The sequence below is a fragment of the Monomorium pharaonis genome, chromosome 6 (assembly GCF_013373865.1).
Source record: "Monomorium pharaonis isolate MP-MQ-018 chromosome 6, ASM1337386v2, whole genome shotgun sequence".
NCBI classification, from domain to species: Eukaryota; Metazoa; Arthropoda; class Insecta; order Hymenoptera; family Formicidae; genus Monomorium; species Monomorium pharaonis.
Window position 1 is genome coordinate 13,125,441 of NC_050472.1, and position 26,966 is coordinate 13,152,406.

General features: G+C 31.8%; 1 protein-coding gene across 4 annotated transcripts in view; it reads right to left on the reverse strand.

Annotated features, from left to right (window-relative positions):
- Window positions 1-4,449: 4,449 nt before the first annotated feature.
- Window positions 4,450-26,966, reverse strand: part of LOC105837366 (dnaJ homolog subfamily C member 13) — an 88,579-nt gene continuing 66,062 nt past the window's right edge. For all 4 annotated transcript variants that reach the window (XM_036288238.1, XM_036288236.1, XM_036288235.1 and 1 more), the window contains 8 exons: window positions 22,234-22,812; window positions 14,866-15,295; window positions 14,469-14,751; window positions 14,159-14,372; window positions 13,879-14,064; window positions 13,033-13,173; window positions 5,650-5,890; window positions 4,450-5,555 (listed from right to left, as the gene is read on the reverse strand). In XM_036288238.1, coding sequence (XP_036144131.1) covers window positions 5,440-5,555; window positions 5,650-5,890; window positions 13,033-13,173; window positions 13,879-14,064; window positions 14,159-14,372; window positions 14,469-14,751; window positions 14,866-15,295; window positions 22,234-22,812 — 2,190 coding nt within the window. In that variant the 3' untranslated portion in view covers window positions 4,450-5,439. The remainder of the gene's footprint in view (window positions 5,556-5,649; window positions 5,891-13,032; window positions 13,174-13,878; window positions 14,065-14,158; window positions 14,373-14,468; window positions 14,752-14,865; window positions 15,296-22,233; window positions 22,813-26,966) is intronic.

Sequence of the window (26,966 nt, forward strand, 5' to 3'; positions counted from 1 at the left end):
GTTCAAATCTGAAGGGTAAAAGGAGTAATAAATTTGGAAGTCATCGGCGAATAACATGAAGTTGGAGTGGGTCAAGACAGACAAAATACCGTTAATAAATATAGAAAAAAGAAGAGGACCCAATACACTACCCTGTGGAACGTCCATCAGGACTACTTACAAATTGAGAACGCGTATATAGGTATGAATAGAACCATTTGACAGTCTGGGGTGAGCAACGCAGTAGATGCAGTTTTTGTAGCAGACGCTGGTGAGGTACAGTATCGAAAGCCTTAGAGAAGTCAAAAAGGAGTATTATGGTAAGTTTGCGTTGGTCAATAACTAATCGCATGTCATCCAGCACTCTTATCAGTGCGGTTTGCGAACTGTGAACTCTCCTGTAACCAGACTGTTTGAGATTTAGAAGACCATGCCGTTTGATGTAAAGAGATAACTGATTATGTACTATGCATTTGAACAGCTTAGACAGTTCCGGTAAGATGGCGATGGAGCGCGTATCGGAGAGTGATGTCAACTTGAAAGACTTGGAGAGAGGGATGATTCGCGCAGTCTTCTACATAATAAGAAAATAGTCAGAGGTAAGAGAGACGTTAAATAAATCGCAAAGTGGCTGCAGTAGAGTAGACTGAGCGAGACGCAATATGCAAAAAGAAATGCCATCACAACCCACCGACGAGGAGGAGTGCTTCAAAGCATGATAAATGGTAGGTATTTGTATTGATGAAAACGCAAATTCAGAACGACCTTCATTGGGCATGATATCCATAGTGATATCCGACAAGAAACATGGCGTAAGCGGTGGAGCAACAGAAGCGATTCGAGCGAAATGCTTATTAAGAGCATTTGTAGTAAAGACGTCCGTTAACAAAGGGCGCTTGTCATCACAAACACCCAGCTTCCGCAGGTTAGACCATAGGGCCGCGGCATCCGCAGAATCAGATAAAGGTTGTTGTAAATACGAGTTTTTACAAGTATCGAGAGTGTTGTTGATTTCACTGCGAGATTTGTAACGTTGAAATAATACTGGAGAATTAGTAGCCTTCGCGGCTCTATACAAATTGTCTCTAAGACGCATAAGTTTGCGTAAGTCAAGATTAATCCATGGCTTGCGTCTACTGGAGACTCTAATCGCTCTGGCAGGCGCAACAATATCGAAAGCTGACATAATGGAGTTAGAAAGTGAGTCAACAAAGTAGTCAATAGAAGCGAGCGAGGCATGATCCGCATCCATTGGTAAATCATGCAAACGAGCGATAAGCAAGCTGTTAATGGTCGATAGCGTTAGCAACCTCAGATCCCGTTGAACGATAGTTCGAGAAGAGTTTGATAAAGCGTCAAACTTAAATTCAATGGAGATTAAATCGTGACCAGCAATAAATGGGGAGGAAGATTTGTGAAAGCCCAAGAGTGAGGAAAGACTACTGATAATAAATATATCAAGTAGCGTATGCGAAAAAGATTGACCAGAAATAGCGTGATGGATAGGGCCAAATGGAACCAGAAAGAGAGAAAGATTATCTAGAAAAGAACGTAGTAATTCAGACATAAAGGTAACAGAAAGTAAATTGATATTGAAGTCTCTAGTAATTACAACATTAGTATAGTGGTCAATGAAGTTAGACAGAGTGTCGGAAAAGAGGGACGGAAGGACGGCAGTGGGGCGACAGTAAAGCACTTTGTGATGATCCATGAACACTTGATGCTCATGAATACATATTTGTTATAGATAAGTTCAATAGATGCGAAAAACATGAAACTTGTACTTAACTAATATTTTTATTTAAAAAAATTTACAGTTTTTTTCCTGATTTTTACATATGCGAAATAACATGTAGAATAACTTATAAAAATGTTTTTGCTTTGTTCTTTTGATAAAGCTAAATTATACCCCAGACAACACGCAATATTTATAAAATATTTATAAAATATTTATTTAAATATTTTATAAATATGTTGTAACGAACCCCGCCTACCGGCGACCAGCGACCGCGTACGGCCCGACCGAACATCCGTCGGGCCACGACACGGGCATCGGCCCGTCATAAAAATAGCACATCGCGTCGAGGCAAAAAGTACCTCCGCAAATCGCGCGATTCCCCACCGATCTCCCGACCATCGGAGATCGAGTACGAGGGAGACCGAAGACTCCCGAGAACTGCCGACCCTCCACCCGGACGGATATAAAAGGCCGTCCGCGGTGGAGGCAAGACACTTCTTCTCCTGAAACAATCTCCGTGAGACACGACAGGACAAGAAGCCTCCTAAACCTTGCGATCAGAAAGTAGAGTGGAGAGTTCTCCGTTTTAGCCGAGTGTTCTCCGGCTCTGATCGAAATCTTTTCCGTCTCCTAGGGCCAGTGCACCAAGGGTGGAGCGTTCTCCGTCTTTGCCGAGACCTCTCGGCCACTGGCCCGCTCCGCTCCTAGCCGCAATGATCTAGGCAAACAAGGGGGTCAAGAGTTCTTAGTCTCCTCCGAGCGCTCTCGGATCTAGATCCAAGCGATCCATCCATCACCGCCCCATGAAAACGTACGATCCGCGACCACGTACCGTACCGCGCTAAGATCTTCGCGCCCACCGATTCCGAAAACCCCACCACCGGGCGCCCGCCGCCGTCTCTCCGCGAAATCCGTGCCCACCGTCCAAACACCGCGCACGACTCGCACGAGTGCACCTGATCGGCGCGTGCTCGTACACACGAGACACCTTGTAAATATTGTACATACTGGAATATATCTATCTATTATACATATAAATTCACGTTGTCTATTATCTCGGACCTTTGTCTTTCCATTTTCCCGGCGAGCTAATCCGCGCGAAAGGCAGGTCGTTACAATGTATCTAAATATTTTATAAATATTTGTGTGGTCTTAGATTTGACAAATTATAAAGATTTATCATAAATATTATAAAAATATTTATGAAATATTTATAAATATTTACAAAATATTACTTATACAAATCTTTATCTTTTATTTATCATAAATATTATATAAAATATTTAGTTATTTTAATAATATGTTGAATAAAGATTTTTTTCTTCATGTATATAAAATATGTGTAAAATATTTATATAATATTTTAAAAAAATAAATATTAATAAATATTAATAAATATTTATCATAAATATTATGTACTGTCTGGGATAATTTTAAAATAATGATAATTATATAAAATATTACATATATTAATTATTAATAATATTTTGTTTATTAGCCAATCTTTAAATAATGATTAATAGTTATATTTAGCAAGATGTCGTCCACTGGACCAATAATTCGTCATTTGAGGTTAAATCGTCAATTATTACAAAGAATTATAGTTAACGTCAGTAATTAGTCATTAATAAAACTTATTAATACGTCGTAAAATGATCAATTAGCTGACGTTATTAATTAGTCAAGAATATGACGTCGGAAATACGTTGTAGGATGGATAAATGACTGACGTAATTAATAGGTCAAAAAATGACGTTACTATTACGTCTTAATTTGGTAACATGACGTCCGCGACCTTAAATGACGAATTATTGACGTCCAGTGGACGTCACCTTGCTACCTGGGTAATAAAATATAAAAAAAAACAAGAAAAAGATTCTCAATAATTGTCCAACTCCACAGGGTGAAAATCGATAACTCTGCCATGGAAGTTATTGGCAAAAGACGATTTAGAAGTTAATAATGTCATTAATTTTCATTTATAATTATTTGTTAAATTGGATGTACGTACACACACACACACACACACACACACACACACACACACACTCGCATACAGCGTACATAGTTGCTTTTGTACTCTCCAGTCACATGAGTACATGGAAATATATAAAAAACTACGAATTATACTACTTTTTTCGGTGTTTCCGCCAATCCTAGCTGCCATTTTGAAACCGCCATATTGGATTTCACTTTTTATGGTACAAACTAATATGATCAAACGTTTTTAAGTGATTAATAAGCATTAGTAAATCGAATTACAATTGTTTGAATAGAAAAAATCGTAAAAAATGGGAATTTCCAAAATTTCTGACATTTAAGCGGCCATATTCGATCCGCCATGTTAGAAAAAATTTTTGCGCTGCATAGTCTTCAAGTACAACTAAAAAGTGCACGCTTTATTCAGTTCCGATCCTAATCCAAACCCGTTACGATAAAAAAAAATCCACTTTTTAAACAATTTTATTTGAAAAAAATTGTGCTTTTTTTTAAAAAAAAAAAAGCTCAGAAACTGAATGTTGTTGACATTTTTTTCAATTTTTCGCGGCGGTATTCGAAAGAGCACACTCGAAACCTTTTAGAAAAGTACTATTTGATAAGAAGTTTGTCCGTTTTATACAAAGTCTACGCCGTCAAAGTTTACGAAAAAAATCTTGTGCATTTGAGCGTTAAAGGGTTAACATACTGTCACAAAGAAAAAATTAGTCACTACATATAGATTTGTTGGATAATTTCTTCTTTTTTCTTTTTTGATTTTATTGCAAATTATTACATAAATCTCATTTATAATTCGGGAATTTTTTACATTTATGTAAACTCATGGTTAATCTCATTAAAAAGTATTTCATTACATCGTATAATACATAAGTATTCTTAAAGATATAAAAATCAGTTAACATGTATAGCTCTTTTCCTCAATCTTTCCTTAATAAAAATTTAAGTGAAAATATAATTACAGCGTAATAAAACTTAGAAATTGGACCACGAATATGGAAGTAATGCTAGTGCGATTAAAATATTAAATTCATAGTAGTGTTATTTAAAGTATACTTAATTAGCTGGTAATTATTCATTATACTTGATTTCTTTAAGAAAAAAAAAAAAGAATTATAATCGCATCAGGCAATATCGGACATTATTCTTATTTCTTAACATCTTACAAACAAATTTATAAATGTAAATTCGTTTTCAAAAGCGTGACAAAATCTCATATTACGACACTGCTGAGTATAAGATAAAAATGTGTCCAAAGACTTGTTTGATAATATATATACACACACGCGCGCACGCACACAAATATATAGAGATTGTATTTCTTGAGAGAAATTAATTATAATTTTACTCATATACTTATGTTATCTTAAGGAAATCCTAAAGTAAGACAGAACTGATATTATCAAATTCTAAGAGAATTTTATACCCTGTCAATTTTGTCAATTTAGGATCCCTTTAAAACTGACTTTAACTTTATAGCTATGTTACTACTGCTCGCATAAACGTAATCAAAGAACGAAATATTACATTTTGTAATCCTAACGTAAATTGTATAGCAAAAACAATATATTTAACAAATTTCTTAAAAATAATATATTTAATTAATAAATTTCTTTCTTTAAGCCAAAAATCACAGACAATGTTGTCTATACCGGTATTGATTACCAACAGGAATCTCAATATTAATGCTCTGACTGCTTTTTGTACCACTTACAATGTTATCTATATCAGATACTTTCGTTTCTATTAATTAAACTATCTTCTTTGTCTACTGGTGGTGGGCCCGTGGTTAAAGTTGTACTTGGCCCTGCTGTCAAGTAACCAGCAGATACAGGTGTTCCAGCTAAATAATAATCAAGCAATTTAATAATTTGTTTATATATATATTCTAATAAAAATTTTCAACTATGGTTTAAAATTATTTACATATATCATACCTGTAAGGTAACCAGCACTGGAATTATTCGAAATAAACAAATCATGTCGCTGATCCTTATACTCTGCCCACACACTCGATTTTTCCAAAATGGCATTAACTTTCTCACCAAGAAGTAAACTTTTTGTCATGGCTTTTAAAGCTTTTACTATTTGCGCTTTAGTCGTGGCAGGGTTTTCAACAATATCTAATCGTCCTTCTAATATATTTAAGAGATATGGTACCATTTCTGCGTCCAACGCCTATGACAAAAAAATTGGCATCAACAGTTTTCACCAAGATTGTACCGTAAATTTCAAGATTATTAAAAACTGCATGGATTATGGTTTATGTATTCATATAAATAAATATAAAAGAGCATATTATGATCTAGATTAGTATTTAATATTATTTTATATAAATATTTCACATTTCCAGTTTTATCAAATGTACTTATTTCTAGCTTTAATTTATTGCGTTTCAATACCGACTGTGTTCAGAGTATTTGTTTATAAAAAGGATAATATATACTGGCGCAAAGAAAAAACGAGACAAAATTTTTGATCAAATTTTTAGGCAATCTTCAAAATGATGCAACTTTGCGAAAAATCGTCCAAATTACATGTACTTTTTTTAAATTAAAGGACAAAGACTCTACTTTGAGAATCCCTAGGTGAAAGTTTGACTTGTTAAGTGTGAATCTTTTGTATCGCATGAAAACTAAACATGTTTTTTTTTAATGGAAAAAAGTATAAGTTTGTTATCATTTTTCACAAGTTTCTCGTTAAAATCTTGTTAATATTAATCCAGATTCTTAAAGTTCATTCTTTTCTAAGCAATTAAAAAAAACATATTAATACGATGTTTTTTGTTGATTGCATACGAGTTTGAAATTTGCACTGCATTTTAGGCTATTTTAGCGAATAAATACGGTATTTTTTTAATATCATGAATTTTGAGTATCAATATGATATTGCACATTGATTTTATTCGTGCTTATTCAATCATACCGCCGTCATTAGAGTGACCCGATATACACCACGTTGAGATTGACGGTCGGATTTTGCACATCATGTGGCTCTGAAATTCATCGGTAAAAATTTGCACTTATTGATCTGAATACTCGTATAGCGGATAGAGCCAATTTCCCTAAAATGAACAGAAGGTTCGCCACTTTAGCAGCCTGCTCAAATCAGTGATTGCACTGCATTTAATGTTAAAAAAAATGCCACAGCATTTAACTGAAATTCAACGTGCGCAAATTGTTGCCCTTCTACAAGAAGGAAATACGGTGCGTTATGTTGCGGAAAGAATGCAAATTCATCGTTCTACGGTTTTCCGCAGAAATCTGCTCGGAGAAATTTCCAACAAAGAGAAAGATTTGATCGTTGTGAAGGTTCTGGTCGAAGGTGAATCACTATGCCTAGTGAAGATCGCCAAATTATCCGTGCTACCGTGCGAGAACCTGCTCAAAGTGCGCGTCATATCCTTGATGAATTAAATCTTGGAAGACGAATTTCTGACGAAACTGTTAGAAATCATTTACATGAGGCAGGTTTGCATTCACGCAGCAGTTCGAATTTCAGCGTTAACCCAACACTGTCAAGCTCGTCTTCACTATACTGGAACATATCAGAATTGGACTCAAAGGCAATGGCGCAATGTTTTATTTACGAGTCGAGATTTTGCCTGTTCAATTCTGATAGACGTGTTTGGCGTCGTCGAGGTCATCGTTACGATCATTCATGTGTACAACCCGTTAATCCTTTCAACGGTTCTCTTATGGTATGGGGTGGAATCTGGTACAATGAGTTTCTGGCACTGAATTTGTCATCCAACCACCATCAGAAGTGACAGCAGTACGCTACATTAATGAAGTTTTGAGACCGCATGTACTGCCAGTGGGACGTCGTATTGGACGAAATTTCGTGTTTATGCACGATAATGCACGTCCTCACACAGCAATAATTACTAGACAATTCCTACGACAAAACAGGATTACTGTTCTGCCTCATCCTCCTATGAAACCAGACCTTAATCCCATTGAGCATATTTAGAATTTAACAGGTCTGGAGAGACCACCAACTAATCTCCATGACCTGTCAAAACTGCTGGTGCAAATTTGGAATAAAATACCGCATCAGGAAATCCAAGCATGCATCAACATGGAAGAATGTTTGCAACAAGTCATTAGACGACGAGAAGAAAATACCCACTATTAAACACACATGCACATAGACATGTACACAAACATACACATTTCATCTACACTCATAAACCTACACATAAATATATACACACACATACTCATCTTAAAAATTCAAACTTTATTTAAAAAATTAGCCCTTTTTGGGCCACATGATGTGCAAAATCCGACCGTCAACCTCCACGAGGTTGGACATCGGGTCACTCTGACGACGGCGATATGATTGAGTTAAGCACAAATAAAATCAATGTGCAATATCATATTGATACTCAAAATTCATGATATTTAAAAAATACTGTATTTATTCGCTAAAATACCCTAAAATGTAGTGCAAATTTCAAACTCGTGTGCAATCAACAAAAAACATCGTATTGACATGTTTTTTTTTAATTGCTTAGAAAAGAATGAACTTAAAAAAATCTAGATTAATATTAGCAAGATTTTAACGAGGAACTTGTGAAAAATGATAACAAACTTTTACTTTTTTCAATTAAAAAAAACATGTTTGATTTTCATGCGATTTAAAAGGTTTACACTTAACAAATCAAACTTTCACTTGTCACTTTGAAAATTGCCTAAAAATTCGGTCAAAATTTTTGCCTCGTTTTTTTGTATTGTTCAGTGTATATGAGATATAAAATAAACATAAAATAATTTTGGGTATAGTTTTGAAAACGACTTACCTCCGATTTTTTTGAAACTACATATTTTTACGTATTTTGGGGCGCTGATTACGAATATGATAGTGAATATTGGTTTTTATGCAAAAATAAATAGGACATAAAATATGTATTTCAATGAGATCTACAACTTTTGTTTGAAGTATTTTTAGAAATTTTAATTATTTACGGAAATAAATAGAAAAAACTATTTTTATGGTTTTTTCATGGTTTTCGCCATGAAAATCAAATTTGCGCCAATATTCACTATCATATTCGTAATCAGCGCCACAAAATACGTAAGAATACGTAGTTTCAAAAAAATCGGAGGTAAGTCGTTTTCGGAACTTTATCCATAATATTAAAGAAAAACAACAGGATAAAACTTTCTAAAAATAGTTTGTTTTTTTTATATAATTGGAAAATATGTATCTTTTTTTTTTAGAATACTGTCCTAAAACATTAACATGTAACAAAAAAATTTATCTAGCCTAAAATATATCTTTACATAATTGTGATATTAGTGAGTCTCATCTCTGTATGATTATTGCTGAATACATTTCAAAAATTAATTTTGTAATTATTGTAGAAACAGCATCAAATTGTACAATTATTATTCAACATTCTTAAATAAAAATTTCACAAAAAACATGCATACTATTTTAATATAATTTGTAAATAAATTGACAAAATGTGAAGTTTACAATTATTGCAACATCATCTGCAGAAATCAAGTGTTCGGTTATTTCTTAAACCCGAATTCGCCCGACACTCAGCACCCTCAATTCTTAACAGGTCAAAGAATGAGACTCCTTTCTACGGGCTCTGTGCGCATTCGGCATTTAGCATACAGCCGCTATTTTTAGCTTAGTATATTTTTTTTATTTTCAGTTCGTTCTCTTTGGTAATTCTCTTAAACAAACATAAACAAATGACATCGAAAATTTAGATGCAATTATTTACTTGTACACATGCGAACACAACTTTTGGGTACTTTTTATTATTTAGGAAGTAAATTATATACATTTTATAGCCATTATTAAGGTTACGTTTTATTTGATAACTGTTGTGCAAACGTTATTCGGTACTGTTATAAAAGCTTTTTTTTTTGAAGTATACGTTTCGTTATCAGACCCGTCGTTCGGCAGTGTTTAGTAAAACCGCGACAAAAAAAATGATATCGGCATTCTCTGTTGTGAACAAGATCACATCTTACAATCCACGTTCATTTAATTTTCTTAAAAATTATCAGGTAAATATTAGTCCTTCTGACTAGATTGCAAATTTAATTAAGCACATAAAAGCTGATTTCGTCTAGCCTATCGCCAAATGCAAGCAAGCGACAAAATACAACCACTCAGTGAAACATGTTACTAGGCACGGGGAGTTGTTTACAAGCGAAAATGTTTACGCACAACTCACGGCTTGCCTTTGGTGGTAAAAGTTCTACGTAGAAAAGGAGAATTCGATTGTCTTTATAAATTTATAACTTTTTCACTATTGCAAAAATCACAAAATAGTAGAGTTATAATCAAAGTCATATAAATTATAAACTAGCTATAAATTATAATTCTGAAGAAAAATATTTTAATCTTTTAATAATTCTTTCGCCTCAAAAGACATCCTTAAGGGAAAAAAGATGAAAACTGACCGACATTTTCAACCAGCGTTTAATAAAGTAACGAAAACATGTTCCCGTGTTCTATTAAAAAAAAGTCATTAAGAGAAATTATTGTTTTTTATTATACATTTTTAATTATTTTAAATGTAAATAATTTTATAATTGTAATTCATCTCTCATTCCGCATATGTTGGACTTTCCTTTTAATCCTTTGGGAGTTTTACACAGTAATATTATATATTTTATAGCAAAGAAGTGAATTTGCTGGCACAGACTCATGACCTTGCGATGAAACTCTTATTTAAATCTTTCGTAAAATTTCTTGCACTTGAAAAAGACCTAAACTAAGGTCAAAACATTGTGCTACTTAAATATGCTTCTTGAATTGAAAAATAACAAAATTGGCCAGTTCGTTGACTATCAAAGGAGTTTTAATTATTTTTAATCTTGACTGGTAACTAGGGAGGGTCCCATTAACGCACGGTGCGATAACGCACATCCCGATAGTACACGTCCCAATATAGCACAGTCAAAAAAACATATTAGCGCACAAAGTAAAAAGCGCATTATCCCGATAGCGCACATCCCGATAGCACACATAAAGATTTTGTAAATTCTCCATAACGCACATTCCGATAGCGCACATAAAAATTTAGTAAATTCCCGGTAGCACACATCCCGATAGCACACGTTCCAATATCGCACAGTAAAAAATGCATATTAACCCAATAGCGCACAAAGTAAAAAGCGCATTATCCCGACAGCGCACATTCCGATAGCACACATAAAGATTTAGTAAATTCCCGATAGCACACATCCCGATAGCGCGCGCGTATGTGTATGCGTGCAAAGCATTCTCTGCACCACATAGGTTTGCAACTTTCTACGCAAAACGAGATGCTCGAGATTTTCATTAAATACATACACATTTGAATTTCGCGCACTTTTTGCATACTTGTGCTTACAGAGCATGCGTCTACAGCTAAGGAGCATGCAAATGTGACCACTGCACATGCTCATGCCGTTACATATTGTCGGTAAATTTCGGCTAACTTCCACGAATTAAATAAAATGTATTTGGATCTTACTCACAAGCCTTTTTAATCAAACTTCATAACTTTTCATATAAACTTCAAACAATTCCATATAACTTTGTTCAATTAATATATTCCGGCTAAGTGTCGGGTGAAAAAATAATTAATTACAAATAAACGAATGACTCTCAAACCTTTTCAATTGCACTTCAAACCTCTTCATACAAAATAAAAACGATTACACAATTATTTAAAAAAACGTTCACTTCCTATCAAGTGTGAGTAAATGTTGCGAGCGCGAGTTTCGCGCTAATTGTGAGTGCGAGATTAATGCGAAAATCAATATTATCGATCGTCTAATTAGTCAGTTGAGTTGAACGGCAACGGCATCGCTTAGTAATTTATAAACAAATGAAATGTCAACAGAATATCTCGGGACATCATCTCGACCGTACGTGTCTGAGATTCCTTGCCTTTGTAAACGCGAGAAATAATAAAGTCGTTTAAATTGGCAATCCGTGTGTTTATTTCGCGTGTGGTTGTGAGAGTGTGTGTTTGGGAGCGAGAGAGCTTCGAGAAGTGCAACAATATGCATGGTGCATAATTCATCCTTGTTGTTTGTCAAACGTTAAACGAGGATGAATAATGCATTATGCGCATCATGCGTGAAACAGAACATACCCCTGCTCATCATAGTTGGATCAGTGATGGGAACTCGCGAGATATTCCGCGCGGCAGGCGCGTTCGTGCGCATGCGTGAGGTGACGTATCAGTACTTTTTCAGTGACGGTTGTAGGTACTATATCGGGTGTCTACAAGGGTCCAAACATGCGTATAAGTGGCTATATTTTATTTTTATTATATGTTGTTTTAATGCGCCATATTTATTATGTTCAATTTTAGTGCAAAAATGCTAATAAGATTTTTACAAGTTTCTTATAATAAATGTTGATATTTATGTAATAAATCGGCTATAATTGTTACAAAAATATATATTAAATAAATAAAATTTATTATTGCTCATAAGTAGGATTTTGTTTTAATATAAAATATTAATAAAAACTTTTCTCTTTACAATATTCTTCACATTCTTTTATCGATGAATATTAGGACCTTTACAGTACCACTAAATATATACGTTAATGCGCTGCGCCGCTGTTGCTTAGATGCGCGTGCGCGAGAAATATCTCGCGAGTTCCCATCACTGAGTTGGATATGTCTTGTAACTCTAACAATAAATCACTAATATTCCCCATACGGAATATATGATACATATCAATGGTTACGTTCAGAAAACACAAGTGATCAGACAGCGATCAGTGATTATTGGTCTTTACTGTTAGATCTCTAAATTTAGACCAATTATATTAACGAATTACTCAACTGTTGTGTAACGGTTGTGTTTTCTGAATGTAGCCATTGGTTAATCAAACTGCTACGTAACCTATACAATAGCCAATGAGATAACGTATAGACAGACTAATATCATTTTTCTGCTTTTTATTCTGAAAATAATTAATAATAATTATATGCTTTAAACTTAGCTTAGGTTATAAGAAACTAACGTGTAAAAGTTGATTTTAATCCATGTTGTAGTTACTGAAAACTAAGGTAACAAATATTTAGCTTTGGTGAAACGCATACTGCCTCTCTTTTTGCCAAACTTCTGTTGGCAGCAGTTGGGAGTAAAAATAAAAATATAATATTAAATAAATATAAAATACAAAATATAATTTTGAAAATTATTACTAGTAAAATCTAAATATCTTCTATGATTCATAGATTGCTATTTACATAGATTACATGTAAAGTACTGTTTACATTATATACACATAATGTAGATTATTTAAAGTATATAAAGTCTGATTCTGAACTGTATACATACCTGTTTGATAAGTCTATCTTCGTTCGTCGAAAATAATCTATTGAGCGTCTCGCACGCTACCGCAATCATGTCTCTTCTCAATTGCATCGCATGTTTTAATGGACTTATACATTCCGTTTGACATATAGACGAAATACAAATCTGGACAAGCAAATGCAAATCAAACAAATTAGAAAAATAATTATAAATATCAATACAACCAGTATGCTATTATCTACATAATTATCTAGATAAAGAAATGAATTTACCTTATCATTATCTAAAATATTATTTTTATCTTAAACAAAGTAAATGTCATCTTTTCAAATTATTTAAGTAACAATAAGTATAAAGTATGATTTTTAGATTCAATCTTCAAGTTAGGATTTAACCTAATAGTATAATTTTTTAAATAACAAATTATACAGCTTAGAAAAAAGTATCGCCTTAAAATTGTAAATCGTTCAAAAATTTTTACAAGAAACTTTGTTAGATATTATAATGTGAGTTATATATTCCTTTATATTTTTTAACTTAAAATTTTATTTGCATGATTCTAATAAAAAAAAGAAACATTTTTTGTCAGATTAAATTATTTAAAGAATTCTTGTTTTTAAGAAATAAAGTTTTACAATTTAAAATATAAAAACATGAATTTATATTGTATATGTCCTAAATTGTTTTGCTCAACAATTGATTATTTTAAAATTATATAGTTAAAATCATATATAATTTAATTTATTTTTTAGATAAATATAAAATTAACCTATTTTTATATTATTTATATATGTTTACACCTTATCTTTATTTGGATAATTTTAAGCAAGGACCACTAGATACAATCGACGTTATGATTTATTTACTCACCTCGCTCGTAGCTAGTTGATGTAGAATTAATATAGCTGTTTTATATACTGACGGGTGACTGTTTTGAGCAGCCATTTGTTGACAGAGTCGTGGTATATGACCCAATGATGGTACTTGGTCTGCCAAAATAGGTTGCGTTTGGAGTAAACACACAAGAGCTTGCGTCGTTAATTCCAACATATCCGTCTACAAAGAAAAAATTCAATGTGAATAATATATGCGTAAAATAAAACTATTGAGATAAAGATGATTTTCTTTGCTAGATTTTTATAACACTTACATCAGTCTTTTCTTTGGACATTAATGACAATGTAGTGTCCATCAGCTCACTTAAGAACTCTTTTGGTTTCCTAAGTGCCCAAGCGGGACTGGCTATAAATAATCGAAGATATACTCCACCTACAACAGGTTCATTGGTCGCGACATCAATATTACTTTGCGTATCAGGTAACTTTAATATAGCATTAGGATTTCGTCTCTGTAGTGCATGGTATCTAAAAAGTAAAAGACATAATTAACTTGTTGCACATTATTAAAGAAGGAATAAAGAACAAAAGGAAAAAACATAATAATGAATTTATAAAACTTACTCATCTTTTAATTCGGCAATAATTCTCGTTACTTTAGTTTTTGCATCATCATCCCATATCAATTCAGGATTTTCATGTTGTGTTTCAAACATATGTACACACTGTTTGGGTGCATCGCGAATAGCTTCGCTGAATAATCTGGGTAAAAATTTCGATAAATCAAGTTTAACTTTTGGTCCAGCTAATTTATCGGATGACATTTTTGCAAGTAATTCAGCGGCTGCTTCCCTTATTTGAATATTATTCGAATTACAAAAGAGATCGAGAATATATACAACAGCTCCTGAATAACATTATAGATATATTAACATTACAGCTATATAATATCAATTTGGTCGATTTGTGAATCTGTGCCAATATTCTCTATATTCTCTATATTGTATTTGTCTGTACAAACCTTTCGATAACGCATCTTTTACAATTTTAGTCGAACTCATCAATGCATATAAAGTTTCCAATGCAAGAAGCTGATACTCTTTTAAACTGTGCAAACATAATAACAAATACACGACAACTTCATTTACAGCAATATCATCAACGCATTCCTGATTCTTGGTAACGTTACTAATTACTTCTAGAGCGTGCTTTTGTATTAATTTAAAATTACTACAATTCAGAAGTCCAAACAATAATTTAAAGTGCCCCATACATTGTAATTCAATACCAGGATTATTTTTGATAACATTATTTAAAGCTTTAAGCGCCATTACAATGTGTTCCAACTTTTCTTGATCCTTTTTAACTGAAGTAATACTTGTCAAAGATGTTAAATACTCAGAAGATAATGACAAAAATTCAAGTAAGTTTAATGTAAAACCTTTCGGATTCTGAAAATTAAACAACTTTTTAAAATTACTTTTCTTTACAGAATTATAACTTGATTATATACAGGGTGTCTCCAAATAAATCATTTCTATTTTACAAAGTAAAAGAGTGACATTTTAAACTAAAATTTCTTTACCAATTTTGACTCAGATTATTATTTACTAAATTATTAATAAAATTGGCCAATCAGATAGCGTGCGGCCGAAATTATGCAGAAGCATAGCATGCCATAAAACTCCACGCGCTTATCATACATTCCCTTACTTAAAACTTTATTTTAATTTTTGATATTAATAAATAAATTTGAGCCAAAATTAATCTGGGCCAAAATTGGTAAAGCAAAATTTCACCCTCTTTCACTTTGTAAAATAAACATGATTCATTCGGAGACACCCTGTATAGCACAGAAAACATTGCATTGCAAAAATATTATATCATAGTATTGCAATATTGCAAAACATTGCGAAATATTGCTGCAGTATACCTAAAATATTTCAGCAATAATAAAATATCCATTTTTCAAAATATTACAATACAATATTGCAGCAATCACAATATAATGCTTTATAATATTTCTGATATTTCCGATGCCAATAACTTTTTCAGCGGTATTAATGCTATATGGCACAGAAAATATGTGTGCCCCAGTGGGCATTAACGCCATATGGCGCACATTGTTTATTTTTTAATTAGCCAGATCGATTCGCATAAGAACTGATATCCAAAGGTTTTTTGTGTCGCTGAATATAAATTCAAGGTCAAAATTCCCAATAATTCAAAATACATAGTTGACCCAATATAGCGGTCAAAAATAATCAAAATTTTCCGATTCTTCTAAATCCTGGTATCTACAGGGGGTCAGGTAAAGCTTTATACAACGTTTATAAGCAGGTAGAGCGCATTAAACTGAACAGAAAAATCCTTTATCGTTTTGCAATTTTCGCAATAGTTAACAAGTTATTGGTTATTAAAATTTACTGTTTTAGCCTGGCCTACCAGCAAATGCAAGCACGTGGCGAGATGCGGCCGCCCAGCGTTTGAATCTTAAAGTTCGGCAATGGCTCCTCACCATCTTGCAGTAAATAACATGATGCATAAATAATATCTACTCAATACTTTTTGTATGCGTAAAAAATAAAAAAATTATAATTTCTTAAAAATGATGAGCGTTATGCGTCACTCGTCCGTAGCCATTAGCGCTTGTTGTAAACAACTCCCTCCCGCGTCTCAAGACTCAAGCGCTGGCCGCATCTCGTCGCACGCTTGCACCGGTAGGACGGGATAATACAGCAAATTTTAGTAATCAATAACTCGTTAACTATTTCAAAATTGCAAAACAGTAAAAAACTTGTTCAGTTCAATGCACTCTACCTGTTTATAAACGTTGTATAAAGCTTTACATAACACCCTACTAGAGGTTTTTTGAATTGTTGAGTAAAAATTCAAGATCAAAATTACAAAATACAAAATAGCGGACCCAAAGTGGCGGTCAAAAATAATCAAAATTTTTTAATTTTTATAAAATCTAATACCTAGAAGGTATAATAAATATTTACAAAAAAAAATATCAACACATAAATACTTATCCATTATTTTCAATAACAAAATTTTGTACTTCAATAACAAACTTCAAATTTGCAATTCAAAAATCTTTGAATACCAGTTTTCATATCAATTAAATAGACTTTAGTTTTTTAACCGACACATTGAATTCGCCATTTTGAATTTGGAATTTAAACCACCTTAAATTCATATTCAGCAATCCAAAAAAAAGATACAAAGTAACTTTGAATTGTGATAACTTTTTTCTTGCCCATAGGAACACAAACAATGAAATTTCGCCTTTCGCTGAAGAGGTTAAGGAGATACTGGAGGCAGGTCTGTTACCAATAAAATGTAGCAATTTTTATAAAATGATTACTTGCTTTTATAGATTTGAAAATCCTTCTTTAGGATAAAAATATATGCATTACTACCAGTCTAGATTGCGGGATTTATTCCAAAACAGAAAAAAATTTTATAAAGAGAATCTATACCAATTATGTGAAATATGCATAGAATATGCTTTTATACAATCATAGCTGGATTTTCGTGTTGATATTTATTAGTGATTTCATATACCTTTCAAAGTTCACTAAACAGGGAGCCGAGTATACTTTTCAGTCTTAAAACACAGTGTAAGATAAACCAGATTAGTAATATCACAATATTAAATTAAAAATCAATTTAATAATAATAATGTTAAATAGCATCTGTTTCTCTGTTCTTTCAAATACTGTAAATATTTCAGTTACAAAAAATAACACTTCATTCTGAGATCGGATCTGGAAACTCCCGACTTTCTGGAACAGGTATCTTATTGTTAGCCAACTTGACCACTGGTGTATACCTTAGTCAATATTATTATTAAATGATTATCAATTTAATACTGTTATATTACTAATCTGGTTCATTTTATAACTGTGTTTTAGAGATTAAAAAGTATATTCGGCGCAAAGTTCAGCAAACTTTAAAAAGTATATAAAATCACATAAATAAATCAGCACAAAGATCCAGCTATGACCGTATAAGGGATATTTTATATTAGATAAAAATGTTATAATTTATGATATTTTACCGTTTCTTACAAGGAAACAAAGGTTTCAAATTCAGATTTTAATAGAACTTAACATAAACGTAGAGGAGGAGGAAGTAAACCATATATTTGTAAATTTTTAGTAACAGCTCGATCGAGTTTGACCGTCACTCTAGTGTTCCGATTCGGGCTAGGCTGTTTTATGCATGTGCGACAATGCGTCATCAGTAAGTACCTAGTACAAGTAAAAAGAGGTACTATTTTCTAACTATTAAAAATATTAAAGTATTAGTGAAAAAATTATTAAAGTATAAAATATATATACACATGTAAAAAATAATATTTATAGAATTTAACTATTTTACAGCAAATTTTAATTATATACTTAATCATAACTTATATTTTAAATATAAGTTATAATAAAAAAACAGGAAACTTCCCATAACTACAACATAATAAGCACGTTACTGTATTCCCCCCCCCCCTCTCCATCGTTGCGCATGCGTAAAGCCATATATACGACTTGCAACCTAACCCGGATCGGAACACTGTGTCATTCTAACATCTCCTTAAATTAAGGTCCCTGACATTGGTCTGAATATATGAGTAGCTCCAATAACTAATAGCGCTACTATAGTTGGAGCCAATTGAAGGTCCACCACTTAGACAAAATGTTAGACTTGTGTGCGTAAACCTTATGTACATAAGTAAAGTGCTTCTGTATGTGTGTCAATTTGAAAATGACACATGGTTTAATTGGTCAGATTCCAACATTTTTTTCCAGCAAACATAGAACATAACAGTAACATTGCGGTAATGTTATAACATTGTAGCAACATATTACAAAATTGCTGCAATGTTCTGTGTTTACTGGGTAACATATCGCCGATCAATTGAGTTCATGTTTTAGCTTAAAAACAAAGAGTAATACAATACCGATGAGTGTCGGTTTTAGTGTTAAAAACCATTGACTCTTCACTATTCGTCAATAACAAAAAAATCCGAGGGGCAAGGTAGTAATTAAAAAGCAATGACATTATCGAATAGAAATTTGTGATTATTAACCTAAATATTTAAATATAATATTAAATTCATGACTTTTTATTATATAAATGCTTTATAAATACATATACATACTTATGAAGCTATAATATCATAAATATTGCTGCAAACTTACAATTATTTCTGTACAGTTGTTATCTTGGAATAATCAAACTTGGGTGATAACATTAAAATTACAATTTTAAATAAAAATCGAGTATTATTGAGTTCTAGATGTATACATATAGAGGAAATCAGGGCTAACTCGATTTCTGAGTAAATCCCCCTTATTATCTCAAAGAGATAATTATATATGGAAAAATGGAAAATGCCATTAGAGACACTGTTATTTAACAATATTTTGATGACATACAATTGATGAGTTTGGTTTTAAAATGTTTGAGCTATAGCCAATATATTATTTTTGAGGTTACTAATTTAATTTTTCCTTTTACAAAAAATCAATTAAAGTTATTAATGTAAATTTGGAGTTCAAAGCTAAGTGTTCTTTATTAATGGTATACAATAAGATTTCTTAGAAAAGAGGGAAAATTATTGTATCCTCATTATTAAAAGATAAACCTTTAAAATAAAAATACAGATCAGAGCAAATGCGACCTCAAAAACCGGAAAAACCGATCTTCTCTCTCTATTTTGCGTTTTTTTTTGCATTTTTCAACATACAGAAAATTTTTTTTTCATTTAAAGATTTTTGTAGTTGATTCTCATATTACGCGACAAAGCACAACTGCAAACTATAAAAAAAGATCAGTATTAGCAATTGAAATCGAGTTAAACGAACGTGACTCCAAAGTTGTATATGGCGAACTAGCTGCTTTGATTCTTGCAACAAATTTTTATGTTCTTGTAACATTTTATTGTGTCAAATAAACTAAAAATACAGTTATATTAGACAAAGACTACGTTGAATTAATCGATTAACCAAAATTACTCATAATATGAGTAATTTTAACTCTGGAATAGTATCGATCAATTCAACACAGTAGATCAACCTTTATCGTAGTTAAAATAATATCTATAATGTCTGTATTACATTTTATTTGTATTAACTTACATTTTAGTCGTATTAACCGTTTATTTTTAACTAAATTTTTTAGTTAAAACTTTTATACCAAATTGTTGAACAGACTAAATTTTTATCTTATTTAATTCGATTGTACTTGACGTAACTAAATTTGCTCAACTCAGAGGCTTGGTTTGTTCTACTCGATCTTTTTTTTGCAGTGCAGCTGTTGATTACTGCAAAAAAATGAAGATAAAGAATTATTTTTTGTTTTGTACTTCTCTACATTTCAACAATTATATCTTAAAAAAAAATTGTTTTGCAACATGTTTATTTTTTGTATTTGTTAGATAAATGTTTAATTTCTTAATGTTTTTGTTAATTTCTTCTATTTTGTTAATTGTGCTGGAATTAAAAAATTCAAATAAAGATTAAGTTTTGTATCACAAATAAATCTGATTCTTATTTTATGTAAAAAACCAAAGTAACGAAATAATTTAAAAAGTTAGAGTTAAATAACAAAAAATTATGGAGGGTCTGATTTACCCTAGATTTTGAAGAGATCAGCATTTTTATTATATCTCAGAACTAATAGGTACTATACCGTCAATTATTTTATAAAAAGTTGCCGGGCAATAAACTATCTAATAATACTTTATTTATTGCCATCCATTTTAATTTAAACAACTTGAAAATTTTAGGGGGGGGGGTCGGATTAACTCTGGTCTCCCCTACATATCTACGAAACATCAGAATAAAATTAGTACTATATTATCAATGTCTTATTCTTAATCATTTATATTTTAATAAAGACGCAAACTCCCGTATGGTGTCAGTCTTTAATAGTATCTCATCGGTGGTATCAGCTATTCATATATTCAGATCAGTCTCACCACAGCCATATTGAATTTGTGACGTCATAAAAAATGATATGATAACTTATTTCTTGAATACCATACCATAATTATTCACTATATTCTGATGTTGTAAGTTGGAATTACTGAAATATAATATAACTGAAACGCGCGCAGAGGTAAAATCCTTTGTTAAAGTGATCTGAGAAAAAACGTTCTAAATGGTATTTTTGTCCTCATTTAAGTTGTACTGGGCATGTGTATTAAATAGTAGTAGGAATAATAGTCCCATAAAAAATTTATGTATACGCATATTCAGTTGTAAATATTGAATTTTAATTGCTTTTTCCAAATATCTAAATATTTAGAAAAAAAATTATGAAATACTGTATAATTGCATATGTAAGAATAAAACTTTTTGCTAGATTATACTAAAAAGTGACAAAGATACCATTTAGAACTTTTTTGTCGAATCGCGATATTAGTGCTCGTACGTGATCCAGTTACAATGCTAAACATTGAAACTTAATTTTTCATAAAAATTTTAAAAATATTATTTAATATTGCTGTCCTAATATTATTAAAATATTTTTAAAATATTTTTAAAATATTTATTAAATGTTATTTAAATGTTATTAAATATTATGTCATAATGATGTTGTATATAACATTAAAAACTACATACTTGGAAACCTATGTTAGTGAATAACATTATAATAACGTGGCAGCAATGACTTTTTGTTCACTGAGTAACATTAACCATATTTTAGAAGTGATCTTATATATTAAAGTGATCTTATGTATTATTTTATGTATTATATTATCTAAATTTATTTCTATTTGCAAATGGCATGGGCGCAAAAATTTAGCTGTCAACATGTCATTTCTCATCTTTGATATCACAAACTTAATATGACTGTGGCGAGAGGCCAAGAACCTTAACATATTTTGACACATTCAGAAATATCATATCTCTAAATCAATTTTTATAGAATCAAAATTTTACTGTCAAAATACATCTCATTTATTTCAAAGTCAAGGCAACCTTTAGAGATTCTTCAAGGAATTATTTCATTAAAATGTGAATGAATAAACATTCATTCATTCATTTATTCATGAAATTTCATAATGTGTAACGTTATTATTACACTTTTTATTCTGTCTTGTATAGGTTTTTTAATTACAAAAATTTCATCACGCCCATTTAATGGTGATGACGCGTATTGCTCACGAATAAAACATATATTTTTCATAATAATTTTAAAACATTACAAAACATTGAATATTAGAAAAAAATTTTTTCAATACTTCTACAACATTGTACTGCAATATATGATATTACGTTATAGCAATGTTGCTGCAAGGTTCTATGCTGTACGAATTTTAATCCTTTTCCATATACGCACATACACACCCTATTTTATTTTTACATTGAAATAAATTTACCTCAATTTGATACGCTGGTTGTTCATTGTATACTTTTACAAAAATTTCGCCAATTATTAATTCGTCAGCATGAGCAGTATACTTAAAATCACTAAAATCATGTTCAAAATTGCCGTTATTATTTAATCTCTCTTGCCGTTTTAGTTCTAAATATTCACTTAGTTCTGCTCTAGTTCCATTATCCCAGATTAAATATGGATTCGAACAATTAGAATTCAATATCTTTAAAATCTCTTCGGGTTTATCTTTAACAAGCTGACGTGCTAGATAAGGCGTTAATAAGCTTTCTAGAGCGGCAACTGTAGCGGGATTAACAGGGGTCTCATTATTACCCTTCAAGTAACCACCTAATCTAGCACAAGCACGAACCGCCAATTTAGCCAAGTTGTTGGCTACTTCTTGACGATTTTCATCCTGATTTCTTTCTACTCCACCTTCTTCCAACGTGTAATCATAGTTGAACATGAAGAGCAACAAATCCCATAAAACACCAGATTGTAACAACTGCATTTGTAATATGCTGTCTATGGCAAGAGATGAAATACACTCTGTAGCAACTGCACATAATTTTGTTAAATGCTGCAAAAGAAAATAAGAAAAATAAAAATTGAATAGAATAAGAATGTTAAAAAACCCTATACAGCAAAAAGAGCAAAAAAATAAAAAACCAAGACATTGAAACTACATGATTTTTTACATAATAATTACTCTAATTTTTCTGCATATAAAAATATTAAAAAGATTCTGAACGAAAGTAACAGAAGTGGTGACACAAAAGGTATAAATTTTTTTAATTGGTCTTGAAGAAAAACTCTTTTGCATATTTACATATATAAAATAAGTAATAAGATACTCAACTTGAGTTTATTTAAAAAATTAAATAATTACATGTATATGTATATATTGGTAATTTGTTATTGTCTTTTCATTTTTAAGCTTAATCCTTTGTAATCACCTGAGGTTTATTTGATCCCCCAAAATTTTCACATCAATATTACAAGTACAAAATTCTCAAAAAACGTGACCTGTAGCGCCATTTGCTAATGGTTTGAGATATCTAGTCCACGATTGTATACATGCCATAACTCGCAAAACATCGGTGTGCTTTCAGCTGTTGTTTGAAGCAGATATTCTGTAATTTAGGGTCACGGTGACCCCAAATGTAATTGAGTTTTTTATTAAATTCGGACTATTTTTCCGCTATTTGTGTGCTCCAAACGCTTCAAATGATAAGTAATATTGAGATTCCGTCAAATTTTGTCTTATTGGTTTCTGAATATTTAGATAGCATATAATTTGCGTTCGCATTCAAATGTAGAATAAAATTTAAAAAAAAAATTAAATTTTGAAGAATAAAAATTCATGGAAATTATTTTTATAAATTATTGAATAAACACACTTTTCATTACTGAATCACCGCATTTTTTTGCCTCAAAATCACTGAATTTAATCTTCAAAATAAATATACTTTTTGGAACACAGTATCCCTTTTTTTTTGTATCATATTTCAAGAGTAAAACCCTAATTTTGGGGGTAAAATTATAAGAAATTGAAAGAGCTATGAATTTTTTAATAAAAAGCTTTCTTTTTTCAAAAATTTTTCTCAATATTTTAAACATAAAATTTAACTATTTCATGAAAACATGTTCTTCAATGTACAAATCGTTCAAAGTTCAAAGTCGTTGGGGTCAAAATGACCCATGATTACTGTTAAATTTTTCGGAAATGTAATTACAAAAGGTTAAGTTAAGTGTTCTACTACTTATTTTGTATGTACTTTAAACATATAAAAACATATGAAAAAGTTTAATTTTCAGATATAGTAGAGCAAATTAAGCATTTGTAAAATTGAATCAAATCTTTAAAAACGTTCAAAATCAAATTAAAACAAATCTGAAATTTTTATGTCGAATCGAATTAAATCGAATCTCTTTAATTCAAGTACAAATCAAAATTAAATTTCTTCCGAATTACATAATATGTTAACCCATTAAGTCCCAAGCGGACAGTTTTCTGTGACTTTTCAGTGATATTTTATGCATCTAATCCTTACAAAATTTTAAACCAATTTTTTCTTATGTAAAATTTCTTGAACTTACAATATCCGTCGTCAGAATTTCTTAAAAATGCGATCTGAATAATTTATTATGTTAATTTATTTGCAAAAAAAGTTGATTTCTTCACTGAATTTTTTAAACAATATTTACACGTAAAAAACGGATGGAAATATCTCTAAGTAAAAATCTTGCGTCTATAAACTTTCAAATGTACGTGTAAGTATACTTCAATTCAAAATGGCGACATCCAATATGGTAGTTAGAAGAGGGAAAATCTATGAAATCTTTGATTTCTCTGTATATAAATATTTTTTTCAATCGCTTTATCATTCAAATTGATTTTTAGAGGTCGCTGATTGCGATTTTGTTAGCAGACATGTCAAATTCAAAATGGAGAATCCAATATAGCGGTCGAAAATGTTTGAAATCAATCAAATTTACTAAAAATCACTATATGAGAACGTCTGGGGTTGCTAATTACGAATCTAACATCAAAATATTCAAACTCAAGATGGCGGATACAAAATAGTGGTCAAAAATGCTTAAAGCCAATCAAATTTACTGAAAATCACTATATGGGGTTTTTGGGGTTCGCTAATTATGAATCTGGCATCAAAATATTTGAACTCAAAATGGCAGATCCAATACGGCAGCGGAAAATTTTCGAAATATCTCAAATTCGTTGAAAATCTATGGGGTTTTTTTGGGTCGCCGATTACAAATATGACATCAGAATTGTTAAATTAAAGAAAGTGGATCGAATATTGCAGTGTAGTCAGTAGAAAATTTCTAACATGTGATCATTCAATGTGTGAACATTCATGGAGGATATTCATCTCCGTTCGAAAAAATTCTGCTACATTCATACTAAACCGTTTCTACAAAATAAGTTCATCATACAAAATAAAATAAGTAAATCATGATACGTTTCTCAGCCGTCAAGAAATTGCCCAGCTCTCACCACTTGGAGGTGAACGCAAATAAAGAGCCTTCAGTTTTTTACCTTTTTCCATTTTTTAGTTTTTTGGTTTTGTATTATTTATATTAATAATCAGCTTAACACTTTTATTTTGTCGACTGGCCAAGTTTATTGATATGAGTGTAACTACGTTTTGACCTCTAATTTGGATCCTTTTCAAGTTAAATTATAATGATCTTACAACATTGTCACTAAAAAAAATACAAATTATGGTTTTTACAATGCAATTGTATCTTATGTCCTTAGAATACTTCAATTCAAAAACTTAGCAGCTAATATAAGTTTTCTACATGTTTCAATAAGAAATTCAAATAAATGTCCTAATAAACTATTTTATATAGTCCGATGTATCAATCAAAAACCGAAATTAGCAGTCAGTTAATTTAACAATATAAAAGAATGTAAAAGGTATAAAATGTCAAAAAATGTAAGAGTGTAAATTAAACCATGTCTGACATGTAGAAAAACAAAACGTGTGGTGTTCGGGATTCAGTATGTATTGAGCGCCGTCATGTCAGCAGCTATTGATTACCGTTCGCGTAGATCGTGGTGCGTCAGCATGAGCGCCAGCATGCGCGCCAGCATGCGCATATCACCAGAATTAACTTACTTCGATACTTGTGCTCTATGGCGGCGATTCACATTGTATCTCGTGCGATCGTTTTCAACGTAATTTTGTGCTCAAGTCTATTCGTTGGATCTTCAAATACCTGCTCAGAGAGTGTTCAACGAAAGGACTCGTACAGTAATTAAGAGAAACTCATAATTATCGTTCAAGTATATCACCATTGAGAGACTCACGCTCACCACGCTATGCGCACGCGTGATACCGGCTCACGGGCATCATCATCACGACTGGTAACAGATTAATATAATCTCTCCCGTGTAAGTGATCAAGACATTATTCTCATCCAGACATTTATTCTTGTGCTCATTAAACAGTAAACGCGTGTAATATGTATCAATTAAGATCTGTGATAAATATACGGTACGATTCGGACATCACGATGAGTCCACGTGACACGTAATCGCAGTGCATTTTATTTAACACCTGATCTACGAATGTCCTCTCACCCTGCTTAACATCCTCAGGGGTTAACCAGCGAACTCTTCGCCAAGTCGCAAACATGTGACTTACATGAATCCTTGTGCGTCGGTAATTGATATAGTCTGACGAATTAACAATTAATCGTACGTTCGCTTTGTGTTGTCTTATGTCAACGTTCGTGTTCGGAAGCACGACCGTATCACTCCATGGACCGCAAAGCAATAATATGTGTGTGAGCGACTTTGTCTTACAAAACTGCTGTTTAAGCTCGACATTGCCGAAAGCCAAAAACAACGGAGGGAGGGGGTTTTTATGTAGCCTGTATTATTCGGTCATAGACCGGTAGTAAGTTATCCATATCTTTTTGTAAGTTTATTGTGTCCTTAAATTTTTTAATGTAAAACATCTCGGCTATCTCCCTCTTCCTGAAATGTTTTTCATTATGCAGGATCGCGACTTCCCGCCACCTAAACTCATGATTACGTTCATATCTGTGCCTGCTGACCACCGAGAGATTGTCTACGTGTTTTTTAATATCCGCTCGATGTTCTTTAATACGTTTTTCAATATGTCTTTTTGTTTGCCCTCTGTATGTGGCATTGCAATCGGCGCAATCAATTTTATAGACAACTTCTGTGCGCTTGTTTTC